General features: G+C 34.0%; 1 protein-coding gene across 2 annotated transcripts in view; it reads left to right on the top strand.

The window, feature by feature from the left end:
* The window catches only part of COL21A1 (collagen type XXI alpha 1 chain), a 185,265-nt gene that overhangs the window by 111,000 nt on the left and 50,314 nt on the right, over positions 1-23,951 (top strand). For both annotated transcript variants that reach the window (XM_055330678.1, XM_055330677.1), the window contains 4 exons: positions 7,790-7,843; positions 8,744-8,798; positions 10,069-10,121; positions 10,243-10,296. In XM_055330678.1, the coding sequence (XP_055186653.1) occupies positions 7,790-7,843; positions 8,744-8,798; positions 10,069-10,121; positions 10,243-10,296 (216 nt within the window). The remainder of the gene's footprint in view (positions 1-7,789; positions 7,844-8,743; positions 8,799-10,068; positions 10,122-10,242; positions 10,297-23,951) is intronic.

Below are 23,951 nucleotides of genomic sequence, written 5' to 3'. Positions count from 1 at the left end.
TATTTTATTTATTTTTTTTTTTAAATTTTTTTTTTTTTTATTTTACGATAGTCACAGAGAGAGAGAGAGAGAGGCAGAGACACAGGCAGAGTGAGAAGCAGGCTCCATGCACCGGGAGCCCGATATGGGATTCGATCCCGGGTCTCCAGGATCGCGCCCTGGGCCAAAGGCAGGCGCCAAACCGCTGCGCCACCCAGGGATCCCCAATTTAAGAAATCTTTAAATGAGGGATGCTGTAGTTCTTAATGCTTTGCACTGTGTGTGTATGTATTTCTCAGTAAATTTTTCTGAGTATATACGTAGGAAAATTTCCTGGAATTAGAACTGATTACAGGGCCAAATAGTTCAATGCATAAATAAACTGTGATGCAAATTGCCTATGTAACTTTCAATAAGCTTGTACTCACCCAGCAACTGTGCAAAAATATCTTTCCTCACAGTCTTATCAGCACTGAGTTTCATTAAAGTTTCTAATTTTCACTAGTGCAAGTTAAAAATGGTATTGGTTTGATTTGCATTTCTTAGTAAGATAAAGTAACTGGTCATATGATTTTTGGGCATTTTGTTAATTCTCTTTCATTTGCTTTTTAATCATATATATTTATATTTTTTGCTTTGTATTGGGCTGCTGGTCTTTTTGAAAATTGATTTTTTTTGAAGATTTATTTATTCATGAGAGACACAGAGGGAGAGGCAGAGACATAGGCAGAGGGAAAAGCAGGCTCCTCACAGGGAGCCCGATGCAGGACTGGATCCCGGGACTCCAGGATCATGCCCTGAGCCAAAGGCAGGTGCCCAACCTCTGAGCCACAGGTGTCCCTGAAAATTGATTTTTATAGAAATTCCATAGATTTTATGAAAACATTTTTCCCAGTTTATATTGTGTATTTTGACTTGGCTTTTGGAATTTTAATCATACATGAAATTTAAATTTTTATATATATGTAGATTTTTTTCCTTTTTTCTCTTGTTTGTATCTATATAGAAGGAGTCCACATTCCAACATTGTGATGATAAGAACTCATTATCTTTAGACTTTTGTTATTTTATATTTTAATCTTTGTAGTTTTGGTATTTATAGTTAGGTGAACATTCATATTTTTCCCTCTTTTTTCCTAAATGGATAGCCAGTTGCCACAACAATATTTATGGAATATCACTTTTTTCTCCATTTATTTGAAAACTACTCACTATTGCTAAATTTCCATTTTCATATGGGTCTGTGCTTTTGGCTTTCCATTCTGTTCCATTTATCTGTCTACATTCTCTCCAACACCAAATTGTTCTTAATTGTTGTCACTTCATAATATGATTTAATCTTGGCAGGCCTAGTACTTCCTCATTATTCTTTATAATCAAAATTTTCCTGGCTATTCTTGTGTGCTTATTTTTCCAGATAAGCTCAGTATCTTTTCTTCAATTTCTTAGAAATTCCTATTCTTATTTTAACCAGGATTCCTTTGAATTTATATATTAATTATAGAATCATTGACATAATTTCAATACTGAGTTTTCTCATTTAAGATTATGATTTATTTACCTTTTTATTTTAGTCTTGAAACTCAGTGAAATAACCCTGAAATTTTTTTCATATTGGTCTCCAACATTATTGAAGATTATATCTTGGCATTTTTATCTCCTTTGTTTCTATTATAAATGGAACCTTTAATATATTTTCATATTGCTTATTTTTTATATATAAAAACTTCTTGCGGATTATCTTTTTATTTTTTTAAAAAGTTTTTATTTATACATGAGAAACACAGGGAGGCAGAGACATAGAGGGAGAAGCAGGCTCCCTATGGGGAGCCTGATGCAGGACTTGATCCCAGGACCCTGAGATCATGACCTAAGCCAAGAGTAGACACTCAACCACTGAGCCACCCAGGTGCTCCATATATTACCTTTTTAAAGTAGGAATTAACTGCATATTCAGTTATTTAGGTATTAGGTATATTGGTATATTAGATGTATGATCATACATAAAATAATTTGCTTCCTTCTAGCTTTTTAACCTCTTGTTTTTCTATTTTGTCTAAATTTATTGGCTAGTCAAGACTGACTAGAAAAACATTAAAAATAGTGGTGATGTTGGGTGACTTTTAAGTTTCAAACTTAGTCTCTTTTAGTTCTTGTTTGTGGCTTCCTTGATAGTACAAATCTTTCAACAGCAGATGCATATTTGTGATTTTGTATCTTTGCCTTTTGATTTCAGCCAATGACAGCAACTACAGTCCTTTAATCATGGCCCTCTACATTAATTTATTAACTACTAAGAATCAATGATAAGTGACTTAAATTTATCAGACATCCATTACACTTGTTTTTCTTGAGCCATTCTGTCCACCTTGAAAGGATTTATTGGACCCATCTTCATTGATTCAGAGGATTTAAGAATAATTTTTATGGTTACATCCTTGGTTTGCTTCTTCCCAGAGACTGCTTTAATTGAAATTCTTTTAAAGGTCTTCTCCAGTTTCGTCATTTACCTGTTAGAGATAAGAAACAAGTTGTATCTTCCAATTCCAGTATTTTTGGACTTGGTCTATTCCTTTTAATTACTTCTTGCAAGTCAGCTGATTCTTTTCTGAGCTTCTTTCTTTTACGGTGCCTTTTGTAAACAGCCAATACCAATCAATTTATGGATACCAACATTTTGTTTTCTAATTAACAGTAGACTTTTAGACTATAGTTAAGTTTTTGAAGAGTCAGAAGTTATATGTGGATTTTCAACTCTATGGGGGTCAGCCCCTCAATCCCTGCATTGTTCAAAGGCTTACTGTAATATGTTTGGGTAACAGTTTCTTGTATTCTGTATTTTGTAGATATTGTTTCAATATTCCTCAACAATTTGCTCACTAAATTTCTCTCCTCTGTCTCTCTCCTTGCCTTGCCCTGCTTAACTGCTTTATGTTAACATGTATGCTATGGCTTTTTATTCTACTTAAAAATCTTGCTTATGCACCTGACGGTAACTTTGTACAGATTTTTATTTTTCTGTTTCAATGTGGGTGAATGCTCCTAGTCTCTGCACTTCATCTGAGATTTGTTTGTTACCTCTGGTAAATAAAAAAATGAAGATTATGTCTTCTGTAACCTGTAGTCAGAGAGCGGAAGTCTTAGTTGGGACTTTGTTCAGCCTGAATAGTGAATCCTGGCTTGTCCTCTTTCTTCTGTATTTTTATCAAGTATTTATTGTCCAGCTAAATTCCATTTTATCAAGAGTGTATCTTAGTCTAGTCTGGCCATCAACAGGTTACTTCAATGCAGCTTCTGAAGAGTTAGCACAGGTAGACTTCTTAATTTAATCTTTTCTCTGTGTAGAAATTGTTACCACTCCTTCCTGCCCCAAGCAAAAAGGAAAAAAAAATCAGAAAGTAGTTTTGGTTCTCCCATTAGGAGTCTGCATGGAGGGGAAAGAATATCATCTAATTTTCTTGTTGTGCTCTTGGTCTCCCCCTAAATCCTAGCTTTTTCTTTTATTCTTTGATTAAATTGTTGTATTTTAGGATTAATAAGCTCTAGAATGTGTGGGCTTTTAGTGGATCTTCTGTCTTCCTCTCTCTCTCTCTCTCTCTCTCTCTCTCTCTCTCTCATACACAGATTGCTTTTAATCTTTAGTGGAAAATTAAGACAGTCAAGGGAAAGCTATTACTCAGAAGAAGGATGTCCTTTACAAGCCAAAAAATACTATTCCTCTTTAGACCAGAAACAAACCCCAAAATACAGTGTAATTGAGAAAGATTTTTATTTTTCTTATGTAGACAGTTGATTATATATTCTACAAAGACTCATGTTTTTCCTTCTTGTTGGTCTAGTCTCCCTAAGAGTGTTGTTCTCTACATAGACTAGGTTACATCATTATTCATTGACTTACCTGCATTCTAATCTTATGGGAAAGGGGAAAGAGAAGCAAAGCAGTAACTCCCCTTTTAATAAATTCTGTGGAAGTTGTGGGCCATATTCCTTTACACATTCTGCTAGCAAGAACTTTGTTAGTGGCCATGCTTAACTGCAAAAGAGCCTAGGAAATATAGTCTCTACTTAGGAAGCTGTGTGCCCAGATAAAAATCTTCTCTGTGGTAGTAAAAGGTGAATTTTTGTTTATAACCATGAGCCTAGCATTCTTTTTATATACGATACACTTATAGATAAAGTAACCAAACATAATACAGGTAGATCTAAATTCCCATAAAACGACAACCTTGGAATAATAATTATGGTAATAAAACCTAATATGACACACAGAAAAAAAGAAGATAATAGCTCTACATTTTTGGAATCTGAAAAGACCCAAGGAAGCTCAATCTTAAGATTAAAAAGTAATAGTCATATGAGAGAAAATCGCTTTTGTGCACGTGTGTGTGTGTGCACATGTATGCATGCATGCAGATACCCCAAAAGCTTAGGAAATGATAATACAAAGTATTTCTGAAAATGGAGGTGAATTGAAAGTAGAGATAAAAATGGAAGCATGAATATTCCTTTAAGAACAGGGAGATCCTGCTTTCCTTTCCTAACCTCTGTATAGTTAAGTGAATCTCCCTTCTTCTACCGTGGCAGGATATATAAGTTTATTATCTGGAAACAAAACTGAAGATCTCTATACTGGAAAGAAAAGGTGGAGTTGGCAAAGATTCTTCTGTGGGGAATCAACTGATAGCCAGAGCTGTTTAGTGAAATGTCCCAGCTACACCATAGATGGAAATTCTCAGTCAATGGACAGTACTCACTGAGAGATTATCATCAATTTACATGTAAACTGACCATTAGGAACTAGAGAATATCTTAGGAAAATTAAAGATCAGCAAAAAATCTTAGAAGAACTGATAAAAGACCTAAGAAAAAGATTTGAAAAACTGTCATTAGTGCCCTTAGGGAGGGAGCACCCCTGATAGATCCTGCTTCAGCTGTGTTCCTTGGTAGGAAATGATGGGTCTTCAGGGCCAGTGTAGAGGCACTCTTGTAACACATGACTCCCTTTTAGAACACATTCCAGATCCTGGATCCTGACATTCCTTTCATATAACACCCCAGTTTCATTCCCAGGATCTGCAGGCCTATTTCCTGTCTCTGTCCTGCTAGGTGCCTTCTAATACAGTATGCTTAGATGTAGCCAAGGGAAAGTTGATTATGTGAAATGTGGATGGAGTTTGGATGTGTGGTCTCAGAGCACATGAGTAAGCATGTGATTGATTATATTCCCTATGCTGTGCCTTTTATTCCTTTGACTTATTCATTCCATAACTGGAAACCTGTATCTCCTACTGCCCTTCCCCCACTTTGATCATCCTTCCACTCCTCTTCTTTCTGGCAGCATTCAGTTTTTTCTCTGTAATTTATAGGTCTGCTTCTCCTTTTGGTTTATTTGTTTTGTTTTTAGATTCCACACAAGAATGAAATCATATGGCATTTGTTTTTCTCAGTCTGACTTATTTCAGTTAGTATAATGCTATCTAGGTCTATCCATATTATTGTAATGGCAAGATACTCTTTTTATGGCTGCATAATATTCCATCATATATATACATGTATACATATCACATTTTCTTTTATCTGTTCATCAATTAATGGACATTTGGGGTGTTTCCCTATCTTAGCTATTATAAATAATGCTGCAGTAAATGTAGGGATTCATATATCTTTTTAAATTAACATTTTTATTTTCTTTGTGCAAATACCTAGTAATGGAATTTTGGAACATATGATATTTCTATTTTTAATTTTTTGAGGAAACCCCATACTGTTTTTCCTGGTGGCTGTACCAGTTTCCTTTTTCTTCATATCCTTGCCAATACTTGTTATTTCTTATCTTTTTGATTTTAGCCATTTTGGCAGGCGTGAGGTGATACCTCATTGTGGTTTTGATTTGAATTTCCCTGATGATGAGTGATGTTGAGCATCTTTTCATTGTATGTTGGCTATCAGTATGTCTTTGGAAAAATGTATGTTCACATCCTCTACTCATTTTGAAATCATATTTTTAAATATTGGCTTGTATAAGTTATTCATATTTTAAAAATATTAACCTTTTATTGGATATATCATTTGCAAATATCTTCTCCCCTTCAGTAGGTTGCCTTTTTGTTTTATTGATAATTCCTTTGCTGTTCAAAACCTTTTTTTTTTTATTTTTACTTATGATAGTCACACACACACAGAGAGAGAGAGAGGCAGAGACATAGGCAGAGGGAGAAGCAGGCTCCATGCACCGGGAGCCCGATGTGGGACTCGATCCCGGGTCTCCCGGATCGCGCCCTGGGCCAAAGGCAGGCGCCAAACCGCCGCGCCACCCAGGGATCCCTCAAAACCTTTTTATTTGTATGCAGTCCCAAGAATTTATTTTTGCTTTTGTTTCCTTTGCTTTAGCAGACATATCCAGAAAAATGTTTTGACAGCCAGTGTCAGAGAATTTTTGCCTGTGCTCCCTTCTAGAATTTTTCTGGCTTCAGGTCTCAGTTAGGTCTTTAATCCCCTTGAGCTTATTTTTGTGTGTGGTATTAGGAAGTGTTCGTTTCATTTTTTTGCATATAGTTGTCCAGTTTCTCCAGCACCATTTATTGAAGAAACTGTCTTTTCCCCATTGTATGTCCTTGTTTTCTATTATAGATTAATTGAGCATATAAGCATGGGTTTATTTCTGGGCTTTCTATTTTATTTTATTGATCTTTGTGTTTATCTTTGTGAAATACCATACTGTTTCGATTACTATAGCTTTGTATCTTGAAGTCTGGAAGTATGATACCTTCAGCTTTTTTTCTTCTTTCTCAAGATTCCTTTGACTACTTGAGATCTTTTGTGGTTCCATACAAATTTTAGCATTATTTGTTCTAGTTCTGAAAAAAATACTGATGGTGCTTTGATAGGGATTACATTGAATTTTAGTTTTCAAAGTAGAGGTTTTTTTACTTCCTTGGTTAAGTTTATCCCTAGGTATTTCATTCTTTTTTGATGCAATTGTGAACGTGATTCTTTCCTTATTTTTCTCTTTCTGCTGTTTCATTATTAGTGCATAGAAATGCTACTCATTTCTGGGTATTAATTTTGTATCCTTCAACTTCACGGAGTTCATGTACTACTAACAGTTTTTTGTTTTTGTTTTTTTGCTGCATCTCCAAAATTTTGGATCATTGTGTTTTCATTTTCATTTGTCTCCATGTTTTTTGATTTAACCAAGGAGGTAAAAGACCTTTATTCTGAAAACTAAAACACTAATGAAAGAAATTTAAAATGACAGAATGGAAAGATATTTATACCCAGGGATTAGAAGAATTAAGATGTCCGCACTACCAGAAACAGTCTACAGATTTAGTGCAATCCCTATAAAAATACCAACACCATTTGGGATGCCTGGGTGTCTCAACTGGTTAAGTAACTAACTCTTGATTTTGGCTCAGCTCAGGCTCATGAGATGGAGCCCTGCATTGGGCTGATCATAGAGCCTGCTTAAGATTCTTTCTCTGTCTCTGTCTCTCTCTCCCAGCCCTCCTTTAGCCCCCCCCCCCCAGCTCGCACTCCCACAAATATATATATATATATAAAACAACAGCATTTTTCACAGAACTGGAACAAGTTTCCCTAAGTCTCAAAATACTTTCCTTTTCTAATTGTAAAGGAAACTCTGATAAATGAGGATTGATTTTTCATAGAGATAGGGTTTTAATGTAGATACGTGTTTAACTGTTCAAAGATTTTTTTTCCAGTGGGTTTTGACAAGGGTGAAGTTGTGTATATGATATTTTTTAGACTGAAATGTATTTTCTTTGATTAATTTTAGTTTTATTTTCAGGGTGACCGTGGACTTCCTGGTTTTCCAGGGCTTCATGGAATGCCAGGATTAAAGGTTGAAAAAAATCTAGTCTTTTCATATTCTACAATATTGCATTTTATTTCAAATTAAAAGTTTTTTATGTTACAAATGTGTTACAGATAAATGCTCAAATATAAAGTGTATTAAAGTAAATGATTGGATTACTATCATAGTTTACATAAAGCTTTTTACAAATTTTCTTTAAAATTTCTGGTCACAAAGTTTATGGTATTTAGACATTGATGAGTAAGTTTTAATATATGGAAATTCTTTTAACTATAAGCCCTGGGGAAAAAAAAAACAACTATAAGCCCTGTACTTCAGGCCCTGTTATGGTACCAACCATCCTTATTGTTCCTTGTTTTTCTTCAGAAAGCCTCAAAAATAGGGCTTTTGTAAACAAAACTTAAATTATTTTCTATTTTATTTTATGTTGGCATATTAAACCTTGTTTATAATTGATGTTTTTTTCTTTATCCTTTAAGAGACATTTTCATATTTCTCTAAAATTCAGTATTTTAATTCCAGTTAGTAAACATACAGTGTTATCTTATTTTCATGTGTGTGATAAGAGTGATCCAACAACTGTATACCTTATTATTCAGTGCTCTTCATAAGTTTACTCTTAATTACTTTTAATCCCCTTCACCTATTTTCCCACCCTCCACCTCTCCTCTGATATGCTTTATTTTAAATGAGTACCCTTAAAGTTACTTTTTTTTTTAAGCAAGAACATTTTTTACTTGAAGCATACTTCAGAATACATCGTTTGAAAAGATATATATAGAACAAGTGATAGAATACACATTTTCTTCAAGTACACACAAAAAAATCCCCTGGTTAAATCACATAAAGAGAGACATAACAAATATTGGAATTAAAATAAAAAACTTAAATAAAAATAAAATTCAGTATTTATATTTTATTTTTTAGGGTGAAATGGGCCCCAAAGGAGATAAAGGATCAACTGGATTTTATGGCAAAAAGGAAAGTATGGATTATAACATAAAGAATCTGTAATGAACTTTGGAATGTCATGGAAGTAGAAAACTTGTATTCTTGTCTCAGCTCACCATTATAGCAATTAGCTTTGTTCACCTTTCTCAGGAAATTTATTGGAAATAATGAAAAAATAGAAAAATACCTGGTGTATGGTATTTTATAAGACTATGTTGTGTTATTGATCATTCTGAGTTTTTTAAGAATTTTTGGAGAGAGATTCCTTAGGAGGAAGTAAATGGTAGCTGCTTAACAGCATGTCCATGGAGAATCACTGTTAGGGGCTTCTGATTTCTTCACATTAAAAAAATATTATATTTTCTGTATATTATATTTAAAATACTCACTGGTTTTTAATTTTGCCAAGATGTTGTTTCTATGTTTAGATGCTTGTAATAATCCTGCATTCACCAATATATATATATTGTAATTCACCAATATTTATAATGTTGTTGTGTCCACTGGCCTGGTAAAATAATGCTTTGCCAGAAGTTGTAGAGCTAACACAAGCTGTAGTTTATTAATTCTGTCATTACATAAAGAGGTTAACTTACTTTTAACTTAAGTTTGAGTTGGAATTTTTATGTTTTTAAATTTTTTAAAAATTTCAATTTGCCAACATATAGCATAATACCCAGTGCTCATCACATCAGGTGCCCTCCTTAATGCACGTCACCCAGTTACTCCATCCCTCCACCCTCCTTCCCTTCTGCAGCCCTTTGTTTCCCAGAGTCAGGAGTCTCTCATGGTTTGCCTTCCTCTCTCATTTTTCCTGTATTAGATTTTTTGAATACTGTTGTTCCTCCTCTGGGGAAATGGTGTCTAGAGGCATTCTGAATAGTTCAGCTACCATCCCAGGCTAACCTACAGTACAGTCTCAAGCAAAACTAGGCTATCCAGAACTCTTGGTAAAAGAGTTGTTTACCTTTATACAAAGAAAGTTGAGAAACCACCAAGATCCGCATATGTATGCCCAAGCCAACTTCAAAGAATTTGTGCTGTGAGACCTAAAGTCTTAGGAATTTGCCTAAAATGAAAAAACATGTCAGCAGGGCTATGGTGGTTCCATATGTGCTACATGTGGCCAGGCCAAGGTCAAACATGCTTTCTTTATTGAAGAGCAGAAAATCATTGTGCGAAGTGTTGAAGGCGTAAGCACAAAGTCAGCTAAACAAACAAAAAATGAAGCTTCTCTGAGTAATAAAAACAAAAATTAAACATAAAATTTTTGGTTTCTAAGTGTGTGTTTTTAATACAGGGTGCAAAAGGTGAAAAGGGGAATTCTGGTTTTCCTGGCCTCCCTGGACGTGCTGTGAGTTCGATAGAAAAAGTTCTTGAGTATTTTACTTTATAAAAATTGCCTTATACTGTCTTCCTTTAGAAAGAAAAAATTAGTGCAAAAATGTATTAAAATTCATGTATTTATTTTTTAGGGAGAACCAGGAAGACATGGAAAGGATGGATTAATGGGTAGCCCTGGTTATAAGGTATTTACATAAAAAAACCAAAGGATTTCTGTACTTGTGAGTGAACGTTGGAAAAATGTGCTGATCTTTGACATTTTTAAAAATTATGACATTGATATAAAATAATAAATGGAAAGTTGTTTTACTGTAATTTAAAAATGATAGTAAATTTCTTTTGAGTCTATTGTGAATTTTTATGTGTTATAAATAAAATCCCTGAAAAAAAAATCCCTGGATATTAGAAGGTTGAACTTCTTTGATAAGCCATTCAAGTGGGTTTGGTTGGTTGGTTAGAGGCAGAGGTACCAAGCTTTTATCTTCCAATAAGAGAGGTAAGCGGTGGGAGGTAGAGAGACTTCATCGTTTAACAACAACTTCTTTATCAATTGTATGGTATGAATATGAGAGAATTAGAGCAAGAGGAACTGCAAAGTACCTGTCATTCACCACCCTTTGAAAAACTCAAAGGTGCATGTCCTTATGATGATGGGTTAGCACCATCATATTCTTACATAAAGAAACTTTTTTTTTTGGTTAATTATCAAAATAGAAATGGGCTTTCATTGTTCTGCTTTAATTTTTTAAATACCTAAGGAGGGGCTTTGTGTAATCCATCAAACAGTGAGGACACTTGGTCAAGCATTGGATTTAAAGATGTCTTCATGTTTCCTAATCATCAGGCCAAATTTTCTCAGAAACCCAGTCTGGATTTTCTGGGTCTGCTACTAATTTCTTTTCCTTTGGACAAACTGTTCATTTATTTGCTTAAGTATTATGAAAGTTCCCCAAATATGTATGATTCTTTAAGGATTATAGATAGTGCTTCCTGAAAGTAATTTTACAGTCATGTGTTATTAATTATATTTCACTGATTGTGTATTTTATTTCCCATTTGTTAATTAAACAGATCTTTATTGATATTCATTGGGTACTAGGCATAGAGAAGGGAACAAAACTATCAGAGCCCTAATTTTTATGTAGTTTATAATCTAGTCTCTCTTTATTAAAGAACACAGTTCTTCTCCTTACCTACAAATTTGGTAGGTAAAAATTCATCTATTTTAATTTTTCTTTGTAATCTTCTATTATCACAAGCCCATGTGCCCTAAGAATGGAGATTGTAGTTTTGGGGGTAGTAAAGTTGAGAGAATAGAACTGAGTTGGATTTCTACCACTCTATGACTTTTTCTAACCAAGCATTTGTCTTTTGGCAAATTCTTTGACCTTCCAGTTTTCTCCATTTAAAAAATGGATTTAACATTACCTATAGAATGGGGTGTTAGGGACTGAGAATGATAGAGCACCTAGCATAGTACTTGTCAGAGAATATATTCAATAAGGAATTAATTTCTTTGCCCATTTTTTGATTGAAGCATTGCTTTAAGATCCCTTTTTGAGCTTTTTAAAAAAAAACTCACTTTACCAAGGTATGATTGACGTAAAAAATTACATATTTCATGTGTACAACTTGGTCAGTTTGTACATAAGTATATTTTCATGAAACCATCACATTATCAATGCAATAAATGTTATCTGTAGACTTTAAAAGTTTCTTCTCTATTATAATTATTATTTTTGTGATGATGGCACTTACTTTAAGGTCTGCCTTTTTAGGTAATGTTAAAGTTTGCAATACAGCATTGTTAACTGGGCACTAAGCTGTACAGTAGATTTCTAGGACTTACTCATTTTACATAATTGAAACTTTGTACCCTTTGACCAATACTTCCTTGTTTCTCCCTCCCCCCAGCCCCTGGCAACCACCATTCTATGGTCTGCTTCTGGGAGTTTGACTGTTTTAGATTCCACAGATAAGTGGGATCACATAGTTTTTGTCATTCTATCTCTGACTTATTTCACATAGCTTATGTTTTATAGGCTCATCCATGGTGTAACAAATGGCAAGATTTCCCTCCTTTATTTTTTTGAGGATGAACCATATTTCTGTGTGTGTGTGTGTGTGTGTGTGTGTCTATATCTGTATCTATCTAGATACCACATTTTCTTTATTCATTCAACTGTCAGTGGACATTTAAGTTGCTTTTATGTTTTGACTATTGTGAATAATGCTGCAGTGAACATGGCATTATGGATATGTCTTCAAGATCCTGATTTCCACTCCTTTGGATTTTTTTTTATTTTTTTATTATGTGAGAATCTTTATTTTGACAAATAAGTGCAGTATAAAATATTCGGCCTGAAAAGTAAAAAAAAAAAGTGAAAATAAATATGTTTATAAATTATTGTAGAAAGAATACAAAAGGGTTAAAATTCTCAATGAGGAAAAACCAAAATGTGTCCAGTTGTATAAAGGCTCTTCCCATATAAGAAATGGGGAGAAAGCTGAAGACCCAGTTTGGTTTCGCTGCTGAAAAATGTACAAAATAACTTAGAAAAACCAGTCGAGGTCAAACGTTGTGAGCCTACTACTTGTACCTGCCTACATTTGATGTCAGCAAAGTTGATAACCACAGTGCAAGGCAGAGCGGGCAGTAGGACAACCAGGAGTTCTCCATCCAGGTATCTATTCTATGTTAACGTTCAAGTAAAAGCTGAAGAAAAGCCCTTAGTGAAGTCTGAGCTCTGCATTTGGCTGACCGGATTTCCTCCATTGTGGTGCTCAAAATACATTATTTGGCCAGCAAAAACAGGGAAGAGCCTGCAACAGCTGCCTTTAACAAATGCCTGCTGCCTCTTCCCAACCTTCATGGGTTGGGCCCAGCACCAACCAGCGGTCTTATCAGAAGCTCGAGGTCTGTGTGATGCAGCAGTGTTGGCGCAGTGTTCACAGGAGATGGGAGAAAGCACCAGGGTTTGCCAGTCTGGCTCAGAGCACACTTTGTTCCTTGGCAGGAAGCACCTGGGCACACTAGAGGCTTGCCCCCTCAACCACAGTCTCCCTTAGTGCTGGTTCTGAGGGGTTAGCAGGCCCTGCTGAGAATGGGCATTTGGAGAGAGAACAGGCACACGTGCAAGATACCCAGAAGCAAGATTGCTATAACATATAGTAATAATCTCTTTCATTTTTTGGGAAACCTCTGTAATTGTTTTCCATAATGACTATATCAATTTGTGTTTCCAGCAACAGTGTATAGGGCTTCCAGTTTGTCCACATTCTTGCCAAGGTTGGTTATTTTTTTCTGATAGCCCCTAACAGATTTGAGGTGATATTTCATTGTGGTTTTGATTTGCATTTCCTTGTTGATTAGTGATTTTGAGCACCTTATCATATACTTGTTGGTCATTTATGTTTTTTTTTTTCAAAAAATGACTATTCAATTCCTTCGCCCGTTTTTAAATTGAGTTGTTATTATAATTGCTGTTGAATTGTAGAAGTTCCTTATGTATTTTGGAAATTAACCCTTTATCATATATATGGCTTGCAAATGTTGTTCTTCCAACCTGTGGGTTGCCTTTTCATTTTGTTGATGGTTTTCCTTTTTGTGCAGAAGCTTTTTGGTTTTAGGTAATCCCACTTGGTTGTTTTTTGCTTTTGTTGCCTATGCTTTTGGTTCCTGAACTGAACATAGGAATTTTGGGATTCTTTTTTCTGTTTATATAAAAATGCCATTGGGAATTTGATGGGAATTGCATTGAATCTGTATGTCATTTGTGGTATTGTGGACATTTTAACAACAAAAAATTGTTCCAATCCATGAACTAGGGATTTGGGATGGCTTTTCATTTATTTGTGTTGTCTTCAATTTCTTTCATCAGTGTTTTGTAGTTTTTAGTGTATAAATCTCCTTCTTGGTTTAGTTTATTTCAAGGTATTTTGTTATTTTTGATGCTATTATAAATATGGTTGATTTCTTAATTTCCTTTTTTGTTATGTTTACTGTTAGTATATAAAAATGCAACTGATTTTTGTATGTTGATTTTGTATCCTGCAATTTTACTGAATTTATTAGGTTTGATAGTCTTTAAGTTTTTCCATACATGAGTTCATGACATCTACAAGCAGTTTTACTTCTTCCTTTACAATTTGAATGTTATTTGTTTCTTTTTCTTATCTAATTTCTCTGGCTAGTACTTCCAGTACTGTGTTGAAAAGAAGTGGCAAGAGAAAGCATCTTTGTCTTTTTCTTGATCTTAAAGGAGGAGCTTTCAATTTTTCATTACTAAATATGATGTGCCCTGTGGGTTTTTCATATCTATGTGATCCTTGTGTTGAGTTAAATTCCTTCTATACCTATTTTTTTTTGGAGTTTTAATCATGAAATGGTGTTGAGTTTTGTCAAATCTTTTTTCTATATTTCCTGAGATGAATATGCGATTTTTATCTTTTTTCTATAAATCTGGTATATCACATTGATTTGCATATATTTCCATCTTTGCATCCCAGGGATACATCCCACTTGATTATGGTGTACGATCCTTTCAATATGCTGTTGAATTCAGTTTGGTACTATTTGTTCAGGACTTCTGCATTTATGTTTACTGAGGATATTGGCCTGCAGTTTTCTTTCCTTGTGGTGTTTTGTTTGGCTTTAGTATCAGGCTGATACTAGCCTCATAAAATGATTTGGGGAATGTTCTCTCTTTTATTTTTTGGAAGATTTTAAGAAGAGCTCATATTCTTCTTTAAATGATGAGTAGAATTTACCTGCAAAGTCTGTCTATCCTGGGACTTTCTTTATTAGGAGATTTTTGATTACTGATTGAATCTCCTTATTAGTTATTGGTCTGTTCAGGCTTTGTCTTTCTTCTTAATTCAGTATTGTTAGGTTTTAGGTTTCTAGGAATTCATTTCTTCTAGATTGTCTAATTTGTTGGCATATAGTTATTCAAAACAGCCCCATGTGATCTTTTTTTTTCCCTGTGGCATCAATTATAATGTCTTCTCTCTTTTTTCTTAGTCTAGTTAACTAAGGATTTGTCTATATTTTAGATCTTTTTGAAACATCAATTCTGGCTACTTTCTATCTGTGGACTTGCCCATTCTGAATATGGAGTTTTAGTTGACATTTCCATGATGACTGGCAATCTTTTTATGGGCTGGTTGGCCCATTGGTCGGATCTTATTTTGTGAGATGTCTATTCAGTAAACATTTGACCATTTATTAAAATTTGGGGTTTTATCTTCTTATTAATGAGTTGTAAGACTTCCTTATGTATTTTGGATACAACTCCTTTATCAGATACATGTTTGAAAATACTTCCTTGACATCTTTGGATTGTTTTTTCACTTTCTTAGTTGTGTCTTTTGATAGGGAAAAGTTTTTAATCTGGATGAAGTCCAATTTCTTGTTTTTTTGTGGTTCATGCCTTTTGTGTCATATTTAAGAATATTTACTTAACCTAAAGTTACAGGATTTTCTCTTTTCTTCTAAAAGAAAAAGAATTGGATTTTTCTGAACACTTAGAAAATTATATTTTCTAAAATTTTATCATCTTAGCCTTTAAATTTAGGCCTAGGATTCATTTTGATGATTTTAATTTCTATGTATAACATGAGGAAAAAGTCAAGATTGATTTTTTTTTCATTAGTAGACCCACTTCTTTCAGGATCATTTGTTAAAAAGACTATCATTTCCCATTGAATTACATGAGCATTTTTGCCAAATAAGATTTGATTGATGCATGTGAAACTGTTTTTGGACTCTCCACTAATCTGTACTTCTGTTCTTTTTGTCAACAACACACCGTCTTGATTATCATAGCTTTAAAGTCTTGAAATCTGACAGTGTAGGTATCTAAATTTGTTTTTCTTTTTAAAATTGTAATGAATATACTAGGTGTATGTAAATTCCACATAAGCGAAGTGTCAGCCTGAAAAATTTTACAGAAAAGTCTTCTGAGTTTTATGAAGTATACTTTTTTGTTTGAAAAAATCTTAGATTTACAGGAAAGTTGCAGATAGAGTACGCAGAGTTCCCGTACATAGTTTACCCAGTTCCTCCTGATGTTAACGCCTTACATTACTATGGCACATTTGTTAAAACCAAGAAATCAGTATCAACACATTGCTGTAAATTGAACTCCATACTTTATTTGAATTTTATTAGTTTTTCACTAATGTCTGTTGCATGATCTAATTGAGGATATACCATAAAGAATTATTTTGTTATGCCTCTTTAGTCTCTTTCCAATCTATGATAATTTCAGTTTTGTGTTTTTCATGACTTTGACAGTTTTGAAGAGCTTTGGTTAGGTATTTTGTACAATGTTACTCAATGTGGGTATTTCTGATGTTTTCCTCATGTTAGGCTGGAATTACAGGTTTTTGTTTTTGTTTTGTTTTGGTGGGGAGAGAAGGATAACACAAAGGTTAAGTGCCCATTTCATATGAGAGGGTATTGTTATCCACATGATTAATCATTGATTATATTAACTTTGATCATTTGGCTATGGTAGTATTTGTCATGTTTCTTCACTATGAAGTTACTGCTTTTTCCCTTCCACATTAATTTTTTGGAATTGGATTACCAAGTCCAGCTCCTACTCAAGATGGGGCAGCAAGGCTGTGATTAAGTTTAAACTCTTAGAAGGGAGAGTATATACATATCTTTACACTTATTTGAGGAGAGTTATGGTTGTAATAGTAAGTCTTCCAATCCATGAACTGGTATGTCATTACAATTATAATTTTTCTTTAATTTATCTCAGCAATGTTTTGTAGTTTTCAGTGTACAGATCTTAAGTATCTTTTAAATTTGTACCCCAATATTTTATTTTTAAAATACTCTTGTGAATAGATTTTTCAAGATTTATTAATTTTTTGTTGCCAGTATATGAAAATAGAATTAGTTGGGTATGTTGATCATATATCTTACAATATATTGCTAAACTCATTGATTCCTGCAACTTATTTTGTAAATTCCTTAGATTCTTTTTTACATAGATAAATGATCATATTGTTTAGAAATAAAAACAGTTTTCTTCTTCTAATCTATATGACTTAAAATTATTTTAGTAATTCTATTTCACTATACAGGCCCTCCAATACAGTATTGAAGGACTGAGCGTCGACATTTTTGCCTTTTTCTGACGTTAGGTAGTCTTTTACCAGTAACTGTTAGTAGTTGGTTTTATGTAGAAACCCTTCACCAGCTTGAGGAAGTTCCTTTTTATTTGTAGTCTTTTAAGAGTTTTTTCTCTTTAAAAAGGTGTTGAATTTTGTCAAAAACATTTTTCTGCATTTATTGATTCGTATTATTTTTCTCCCTTTTTTCATTAATATGTATAACATTGATTTTTGTTTGTTACACTAATCTTGCATTAGTGGGATAAATGCCAATTGGCTATTTTATATTATTATATACTACTGGATTCAATTAGGAAATACTTTATTATGGACTTTTATGTCTGTGTTCATGAGATAGTGGTCAGTAGTTTTCTTGTGATTTTTTTGTATGACTTTGGTATCAGGGTAATACTAGCTTTTCTTTCTGAAAGAGTTCGTGTAGAAATGGTATCATCATTTCCTCGTTTGGTAGAATTTCCTAATGAAACCATCTGGATTTGAGCTTTGTAAGTGTAAAGAAGATTCTAATTACTGATGAAATCCCTTTACTAAATATTGGGCTTTTTAAGTTTCTTTTCTTGAGTAAGTTTTGGTAATTTGTACCTTTCAAGGAATTTGTTAATTTCATTTCATTTTCAGTTTGTTTGCACATTTTATGTATAACACTACAATATTCTTGTCCTTTTAAAATTATTTATTTTGTTATGTTCAAATTTTTAATTCCAGTGTAGTTATCATACAGTGTTCATTAGTTTCAGGTGTACAGTATAGTGATTCAACAATTCTATCTTTACTCAGTGTTCATCATGAAAAGTGTACTCTTTAATCCTCATCACCTATTTCATCCATCCCCCATGGACCTCCCCTCTGGTAACCATAAGTTTGTTCTCTATAGTTAAGAGTCTTTTTTCTTGGTTTGTCTCTCCCTTTTATTTCTCTTTGCTCATTTGCTTTGTTAAATTACACATATGAGTAAAATCACATGGTTTTTGTCTATTTCACTTAGCATTGTACTTTGTAGCTCCATCCATGTTGTTGAAAATGGCAACATTTAGTTCTTTTTTATGACTGAATAATATTTTTTGTGAGTAGGGGGTGTATATCACATCTTTATCCATTCATCTATTGATGGATACTTGGTCTACTTTCTTAATTTGGCTATTGTAAATAATGTTACAATAAACAGGGGTGCATGTATCCCTTTTAATTAGTATTTTTGTATTCTTGGGGTAAATACCTAGTAATGCAATTATGGATCATAGGATAGTTCCATTTTTAAACTTTTGAGGAATCTCCATACTGTTTTCCACCGTGGCTGCACCAGTTTGTGCTCCCACCAAAAGTGCATAAGGATTCCTTTTTATCCACATCCTCTCCAACACTTGTTTCTTGTGTTTTATATTTTAGCCATTCTGACAGGTATGAGAAGATATCTAATTGTAGTTTTGATTTGCATTCCCTGATGATAAGTGATGATGAGCATCTTTTCATGGATCTGTTGGCTGTCTGTAAGTCTTCCTGGGAAAATGTCTGTTCATGTCTTCTGCCCATTTTTAAATTGGATTACTTGGTTTTTTGGTTGTGGAGTTGTATACATTCTTTACATTTTTTTGGATACTAACCCTTTGTTAGAAACGTTACTTGCAAATATATTCTCCCGTTTTGGAGGTTGTCTTTTAGTTTTGTTGATTGTTTCTTTCGTTGTGCAGAAGCCTTTTACTTTGATGTAGTCCCAATAGTTTATTTTACTTTTGTATCCCTTGCCTCAAGAGGCATATCTAGAAAAAAGTTTTTATGGCTGATGTTGGAGAAATTACTGCCTGTGCTCTTTTCTAGGATTTTTATAGTTTCAGATATCACATTTTGAATTTATCTTTGTGTTTGGTATAAGTCAGCAGTCTAGTTTCATTCTTTGCTAATAGCTGTCCAGTTTTCCCAACACCATTTGTTGAAGAGACTGTCTTTTTCCCATTGGATAGTCTTTCCTGCCTTGTCAAAGATTAATTGACCCCATATACATGGGTTTATTTCTGGGCTTTCTGTTCTGTTACATTTGCCTATTCTGTCTATTTGCCTATTTTCGTGCCATATTCTTGTCCTCTTAATGTAGAATTTTTAATGTTCTTTCACTCTTGATATTATATATTTTGTAATAATCATGTATTACTGGTGGTTATGATTGAATTCATCACACTGCAGAGTTTTCCGTCATCTTCTCCGTTGTCATCTGAGCCTTATGCTCTTTGTGTTGAACAGTTTCTTGGTAACTTTCTCTTATTTCTTATGTGGAAATTGATTGGCTTAAGCACTCTCTCTCTCATAATAGTAAATTTTCATTCTCTTAGGAAATTAGCCATTTCATCTAGATTTTTCAAATGACTTGTACAGAATTATGCAAATTCCTTTCATGGTTTTTAAGAAGTTTTCTTGGTTTCAGTAATCCCCCTTTGTTGTTTCTTAGGATATTTATGCTTTTGCTTTCTAGTTCTTTTTGTTTTTGTGTTTTGCTTGATCATAAATGAAATTTTGGGTTCTCTACTATGTTTTTTTTTTTTTGAAAGATCCAACACTGTAATTTAATCATTAATTTTCCATTTTTGGTGTGTTTATTTTTGTCTATGCTACTTTTTTCTCATTTTTTTTTCTAGATTTTACAATTATATTGAATTCATTTATTTTCTTGCCTAATTTTTGCTTTTAGTATTTAAATTATACATATTTTTTGATTATTGCTTCAATTGTCCCTTTATTTTTTATTTTTTAAAGATTTATTTATTTATTCATTCATTCATTCATTCATTCATTCATTCATTCATTCATGATAGACATAGAGAGAGAGGCAGAGACACAGGCAGAGGAAGAAGCCGGCTCCTGCCGGGAACCCGACGTGGGACTCGATCCCGGGTCTCCAGGATCAGGCCCTGGGCCAAAGGCAGGCGCTAAACCACTGAGCCACCCAGGGATCCCTATTCCCTTTATTTTAATGTGCAATGTTTTCATTAACACTATTTTTTAGAAATTCTATAATATTGATTTTCTCTTAGAAATTGTTTAAAAGTCTAAAAAATTTTAGGTTTAAAATCCTTTTATTTTGATTCTGTTGTCAATTTCTGGTTTTACTGTACTATATCAGTGTTATGTATAATTTCTTCTTAATTGGATTTGTTACAATTTGTCTTGGATTTATTATAAATGGTCAATTGTCAGAAATGTTTCCTGTCATATACGACGGTAAATCTCTATTTTGAGAATGTGAAACTCAATATTCTTTTGTAAAATTTTCTTTATTGAATATCTTCTTTAAATATTCTGCATACTTAATTTTTGTTTTGTTTTACCTTTTGGGGACAGACAGAAAGTGAAGTATTTGTGTCCTCTAGTCATTTTCATCTATTCTTCTATCTGTTTCATGAATGTAGTCTTTATTTGTTGCATAGATATTTGTAATGTTACATCTTAATTTTGGATTGTGGCTTTTGACATTATCAACTATCATTTTTTTGTCTCCCCTAATAATTTTTAGCTGGAAATCTACTTTTTATGTATTAGAATTGCATTTTTTTCTTTTTGATTATTCTTACTTCTAAACTTTTGCACATTCTTCTATAGTTGCTTTTGCTTTTTCAGTAATTTTTAGCTGTTTCTCCTGTATCTCAAACATAGAGGTTAGTCGTTTGCTTTTAAAAGAAAATCAGAAATTTTCTCTTTAAAAGATGAGTCTATTTTTTATACATTGATAGGTTTATCATTAGGTCTGTCGTAATGTATATGTTAAATTTTGTTATGTAATAATAATGCAATATTTACTATGCTCTTTCTCAGTGTGGTCAGTTTTTATTTATTAATTTATTTATTTAATTTTTTTATTGTTACAGTAATTTATTTATTTATTTTTTTTTATAAATTAATGTTTATTGTGTTCAATTTACCAACATACAGAATAACACCCATTGCTCATCCCCAAGTATGTCGCCCCTCCTTGACCCGTCACCCATTCAACGAATAAGCAACAAAGAGCAGACAACCCCACACCCCCCCCCACCTCCCTTCCACCACCCCTAGTATCATTTCCCAGAGTTAGAAGTCTTATGTTCTGTGTCCCTTTCTGAATCACCCACACATTGCTTCTCCCTTCCCTTATATTCCCCTTCACTATAATTTCATAATCCCCAAATGAGTGAGAACATACACTGTTTGTCCTTCTCCTCTTGACGTACTTCACTCAGCATATTACCCTCCAGTTCCATCCACGTTGAAGCAAAGTGGTGGGTATTTTCGTTTCTAACGTGCTGATAATATTCCATGTATACATAAACCACATCTCTTATCCATTCAACATTCCGGTGGACCACTGAGGGTCCTCCACAGTTTGGCTATCGTGGACATTGTGCTATAAACATCGGGGTGCAGGTGTCCCGGCGTTTCAGTGCATCTGTATCTTTGGTAACCCCAGCAGTGCAATTGCTGTCGATAGGGCAGTCTATTTTTAACTTTTGAGAACCTCACACAGTTTTCCAGAGTGGCTGCACAGTTTCACATCCCACCAACAGTGTAAGAGGGTTCCCTTTCTCGGCATCCTCTCCAACATTGTTGTTTCCTGCCCTTGTAATTTTTCCCCATTCTCACTTGTGTGAGGTGGTATCCCTCATTGTGGTTTTGATTTGTAATTCCCTTATGGCAATGATGCATGAGGCATTTTCTCATGGTGCGTGTATGGCATGTCTATGTCTCCTCTGTGAATTTCTCTTCATGTCTTTTTGCCCATTGTCATGATTGGATTGTTTGTTTCTTTGTGTTGAGTTTAATAAGTTCTTTATAGATTTTTGGAAACTAGCCCTTTATCTGATATTTTATTTGCAAATATCTTCTCCCATTCTGTAGTTTTCTTGAGTTTTGTTGACTGTATCCTTTTCTGTGCAAAAGCTTCTTATCTTGATGAATCACAATAGTTTCATTTTTGCTTTTGTTTCTTTTGTTTTTTTTCGTGGATGTATCTGCAAGAAGTTACTGTGGCCAAGTTCAAAAAGGGTGTTGCCTGTGTTCGCCTCTAAGGATTTTGATGATTCTTGTCTCACATTAAATCTCAATCCCATTTTTGAGTTTATCATTGTGTATGTTGCAAGAGAGGTGGCTCGTATTTTCATTCTTCTGCATGTGATGACCAATATTCCCACACCATTTATTGAAGAGACGTCTTATCTTCAGTGGATCGTCTTTCCTCCTTTTGTCGAATATTAGTTTGACCATAAAGTTCAGGGTCCAATTCCTGGCTTCTCTATTCTGTTCCATTGGTCTATGTGTCTGATTTTGTGCCAGTACCACACTGCTTGAATGACCACAGCTTTGTAGTACAACCTGAATCTGGCATTGTGATGCCCCCAGCTATGTATTCTTTTTTAAAATACCCCTGCTATTCGGGGTCTTTTCTGATTCCACACAAATCTTAAATAATTTGTTCTAAGTCTCTGAAAAGACATTGGTATATTGATAGGATTGCATTTGAACGAGAAAATTGCCCTGGTAGCATTGACATTTCACAACATTAATTCCTGCCAATCCATGAGCATGGAAATTTTTCCAATCTCTTTGTCTTCTCAATTTCTACAGAGTGTTTCTTTAGTATTTAGGGTATAGATACTTTACCTCTTTTGGTTTAGGTTTTTAAGTTGCTAGGTATCATATGCGTTTTGTGTGCAATTGTAAATGGATTTACTCCTTAATTTCTCTTCTTCATCTCGTTGTTAGTGTATCTGAAATGCCATTGATTCCTGGCATTGATTTTGTATCCTCCACGCTAGCAAATTGCTGTATGAGTTCAAGCAATCTTGGGGTGAGCTTTTGGTTTATCTATGTAGAGTATCATGTCATCAGCGAAAGGGAGAGTTTTGACTTCTTCTTTGCCAATTTTGAATGCCTTTTATGTCTTTTTTGTTGTCTGATTGCTGAGGTAGACTCTCCATAACTATGTTGAATAGCAGTGTGAGAGTTGGAACATCCCTGTCTGGTTCCTGATCTTATGTGACAAGGCTCCAGTGCTTCCCCATTTGAGAAATGAATATTTGCTGTGGCTTTTCGTAGATGGCTTTAAGATATTGAGGAACAGTTCCTCTATCCGACACCTGAAAGAGTTTTTGATCAGGAATGGATGCTGTAATTTGTCAAAATGCTTTCTCTGCAGTCTAATGAAGGATCATATGGTTCTTGGTTTCTACTCTTTTGCAGAATATGATGAATGCACATTGATTGATATTATGAGTGTTGAACCAGCCTTGCATCCCGGGATAAATCCTACTTGGTCAAGGTGAATAATTTTCATAATTGATAGTTGGATCCTATTGGCTAGTATCTTGTTGAAGAATTTTGCATCCATTTTCATCAGGATATTGTCTGTAATTCTCCTTTTTGTGGGTCTTGTCCTGGTTTATTTGGAATTAAGGTGATGCAGGCTTGTAGCATGAATTTGGAAGTACCTCGTCTCTTTCTATCTTCCAAACAGCTTTAATAAATAGTATGATTTCTTCTTTAAAACGTTTGATAGAATTCCGCTGGAAAGCCATCTGGCCCCTGGACTCTTGTGTCTGGGAGGTTTATTGAATGACTTCTTCATTCCTCCCTGGTTATTGCTGTTCATGTTTTCTATTTCTTCTGCTCCAGTATTGGTAGTTTGTGCCTTTCCAGGAATTCGCCATTTCTTTCTAATTGCCTGAAT

The sequence above is a fragment of the Nyctereutes procyonoides genome, unplaced genomic scaffold (genome assembly GCF_905146905.1).
Source record: "Nyctereutes procyonoides isolate TBG_1078 unplaced genomic scaffold, NYPRO_anot_genome, whole genome shotgun sequence".
NCBI lineage: Eukaryota > Metazoa > Chordata > Mammalia > Carnivora > Canidae > Nyctereutes > Nyctereutes procyonoides.
This window is presented reverse-complemented; position numbering and strand designations above follow the sequence as displayed.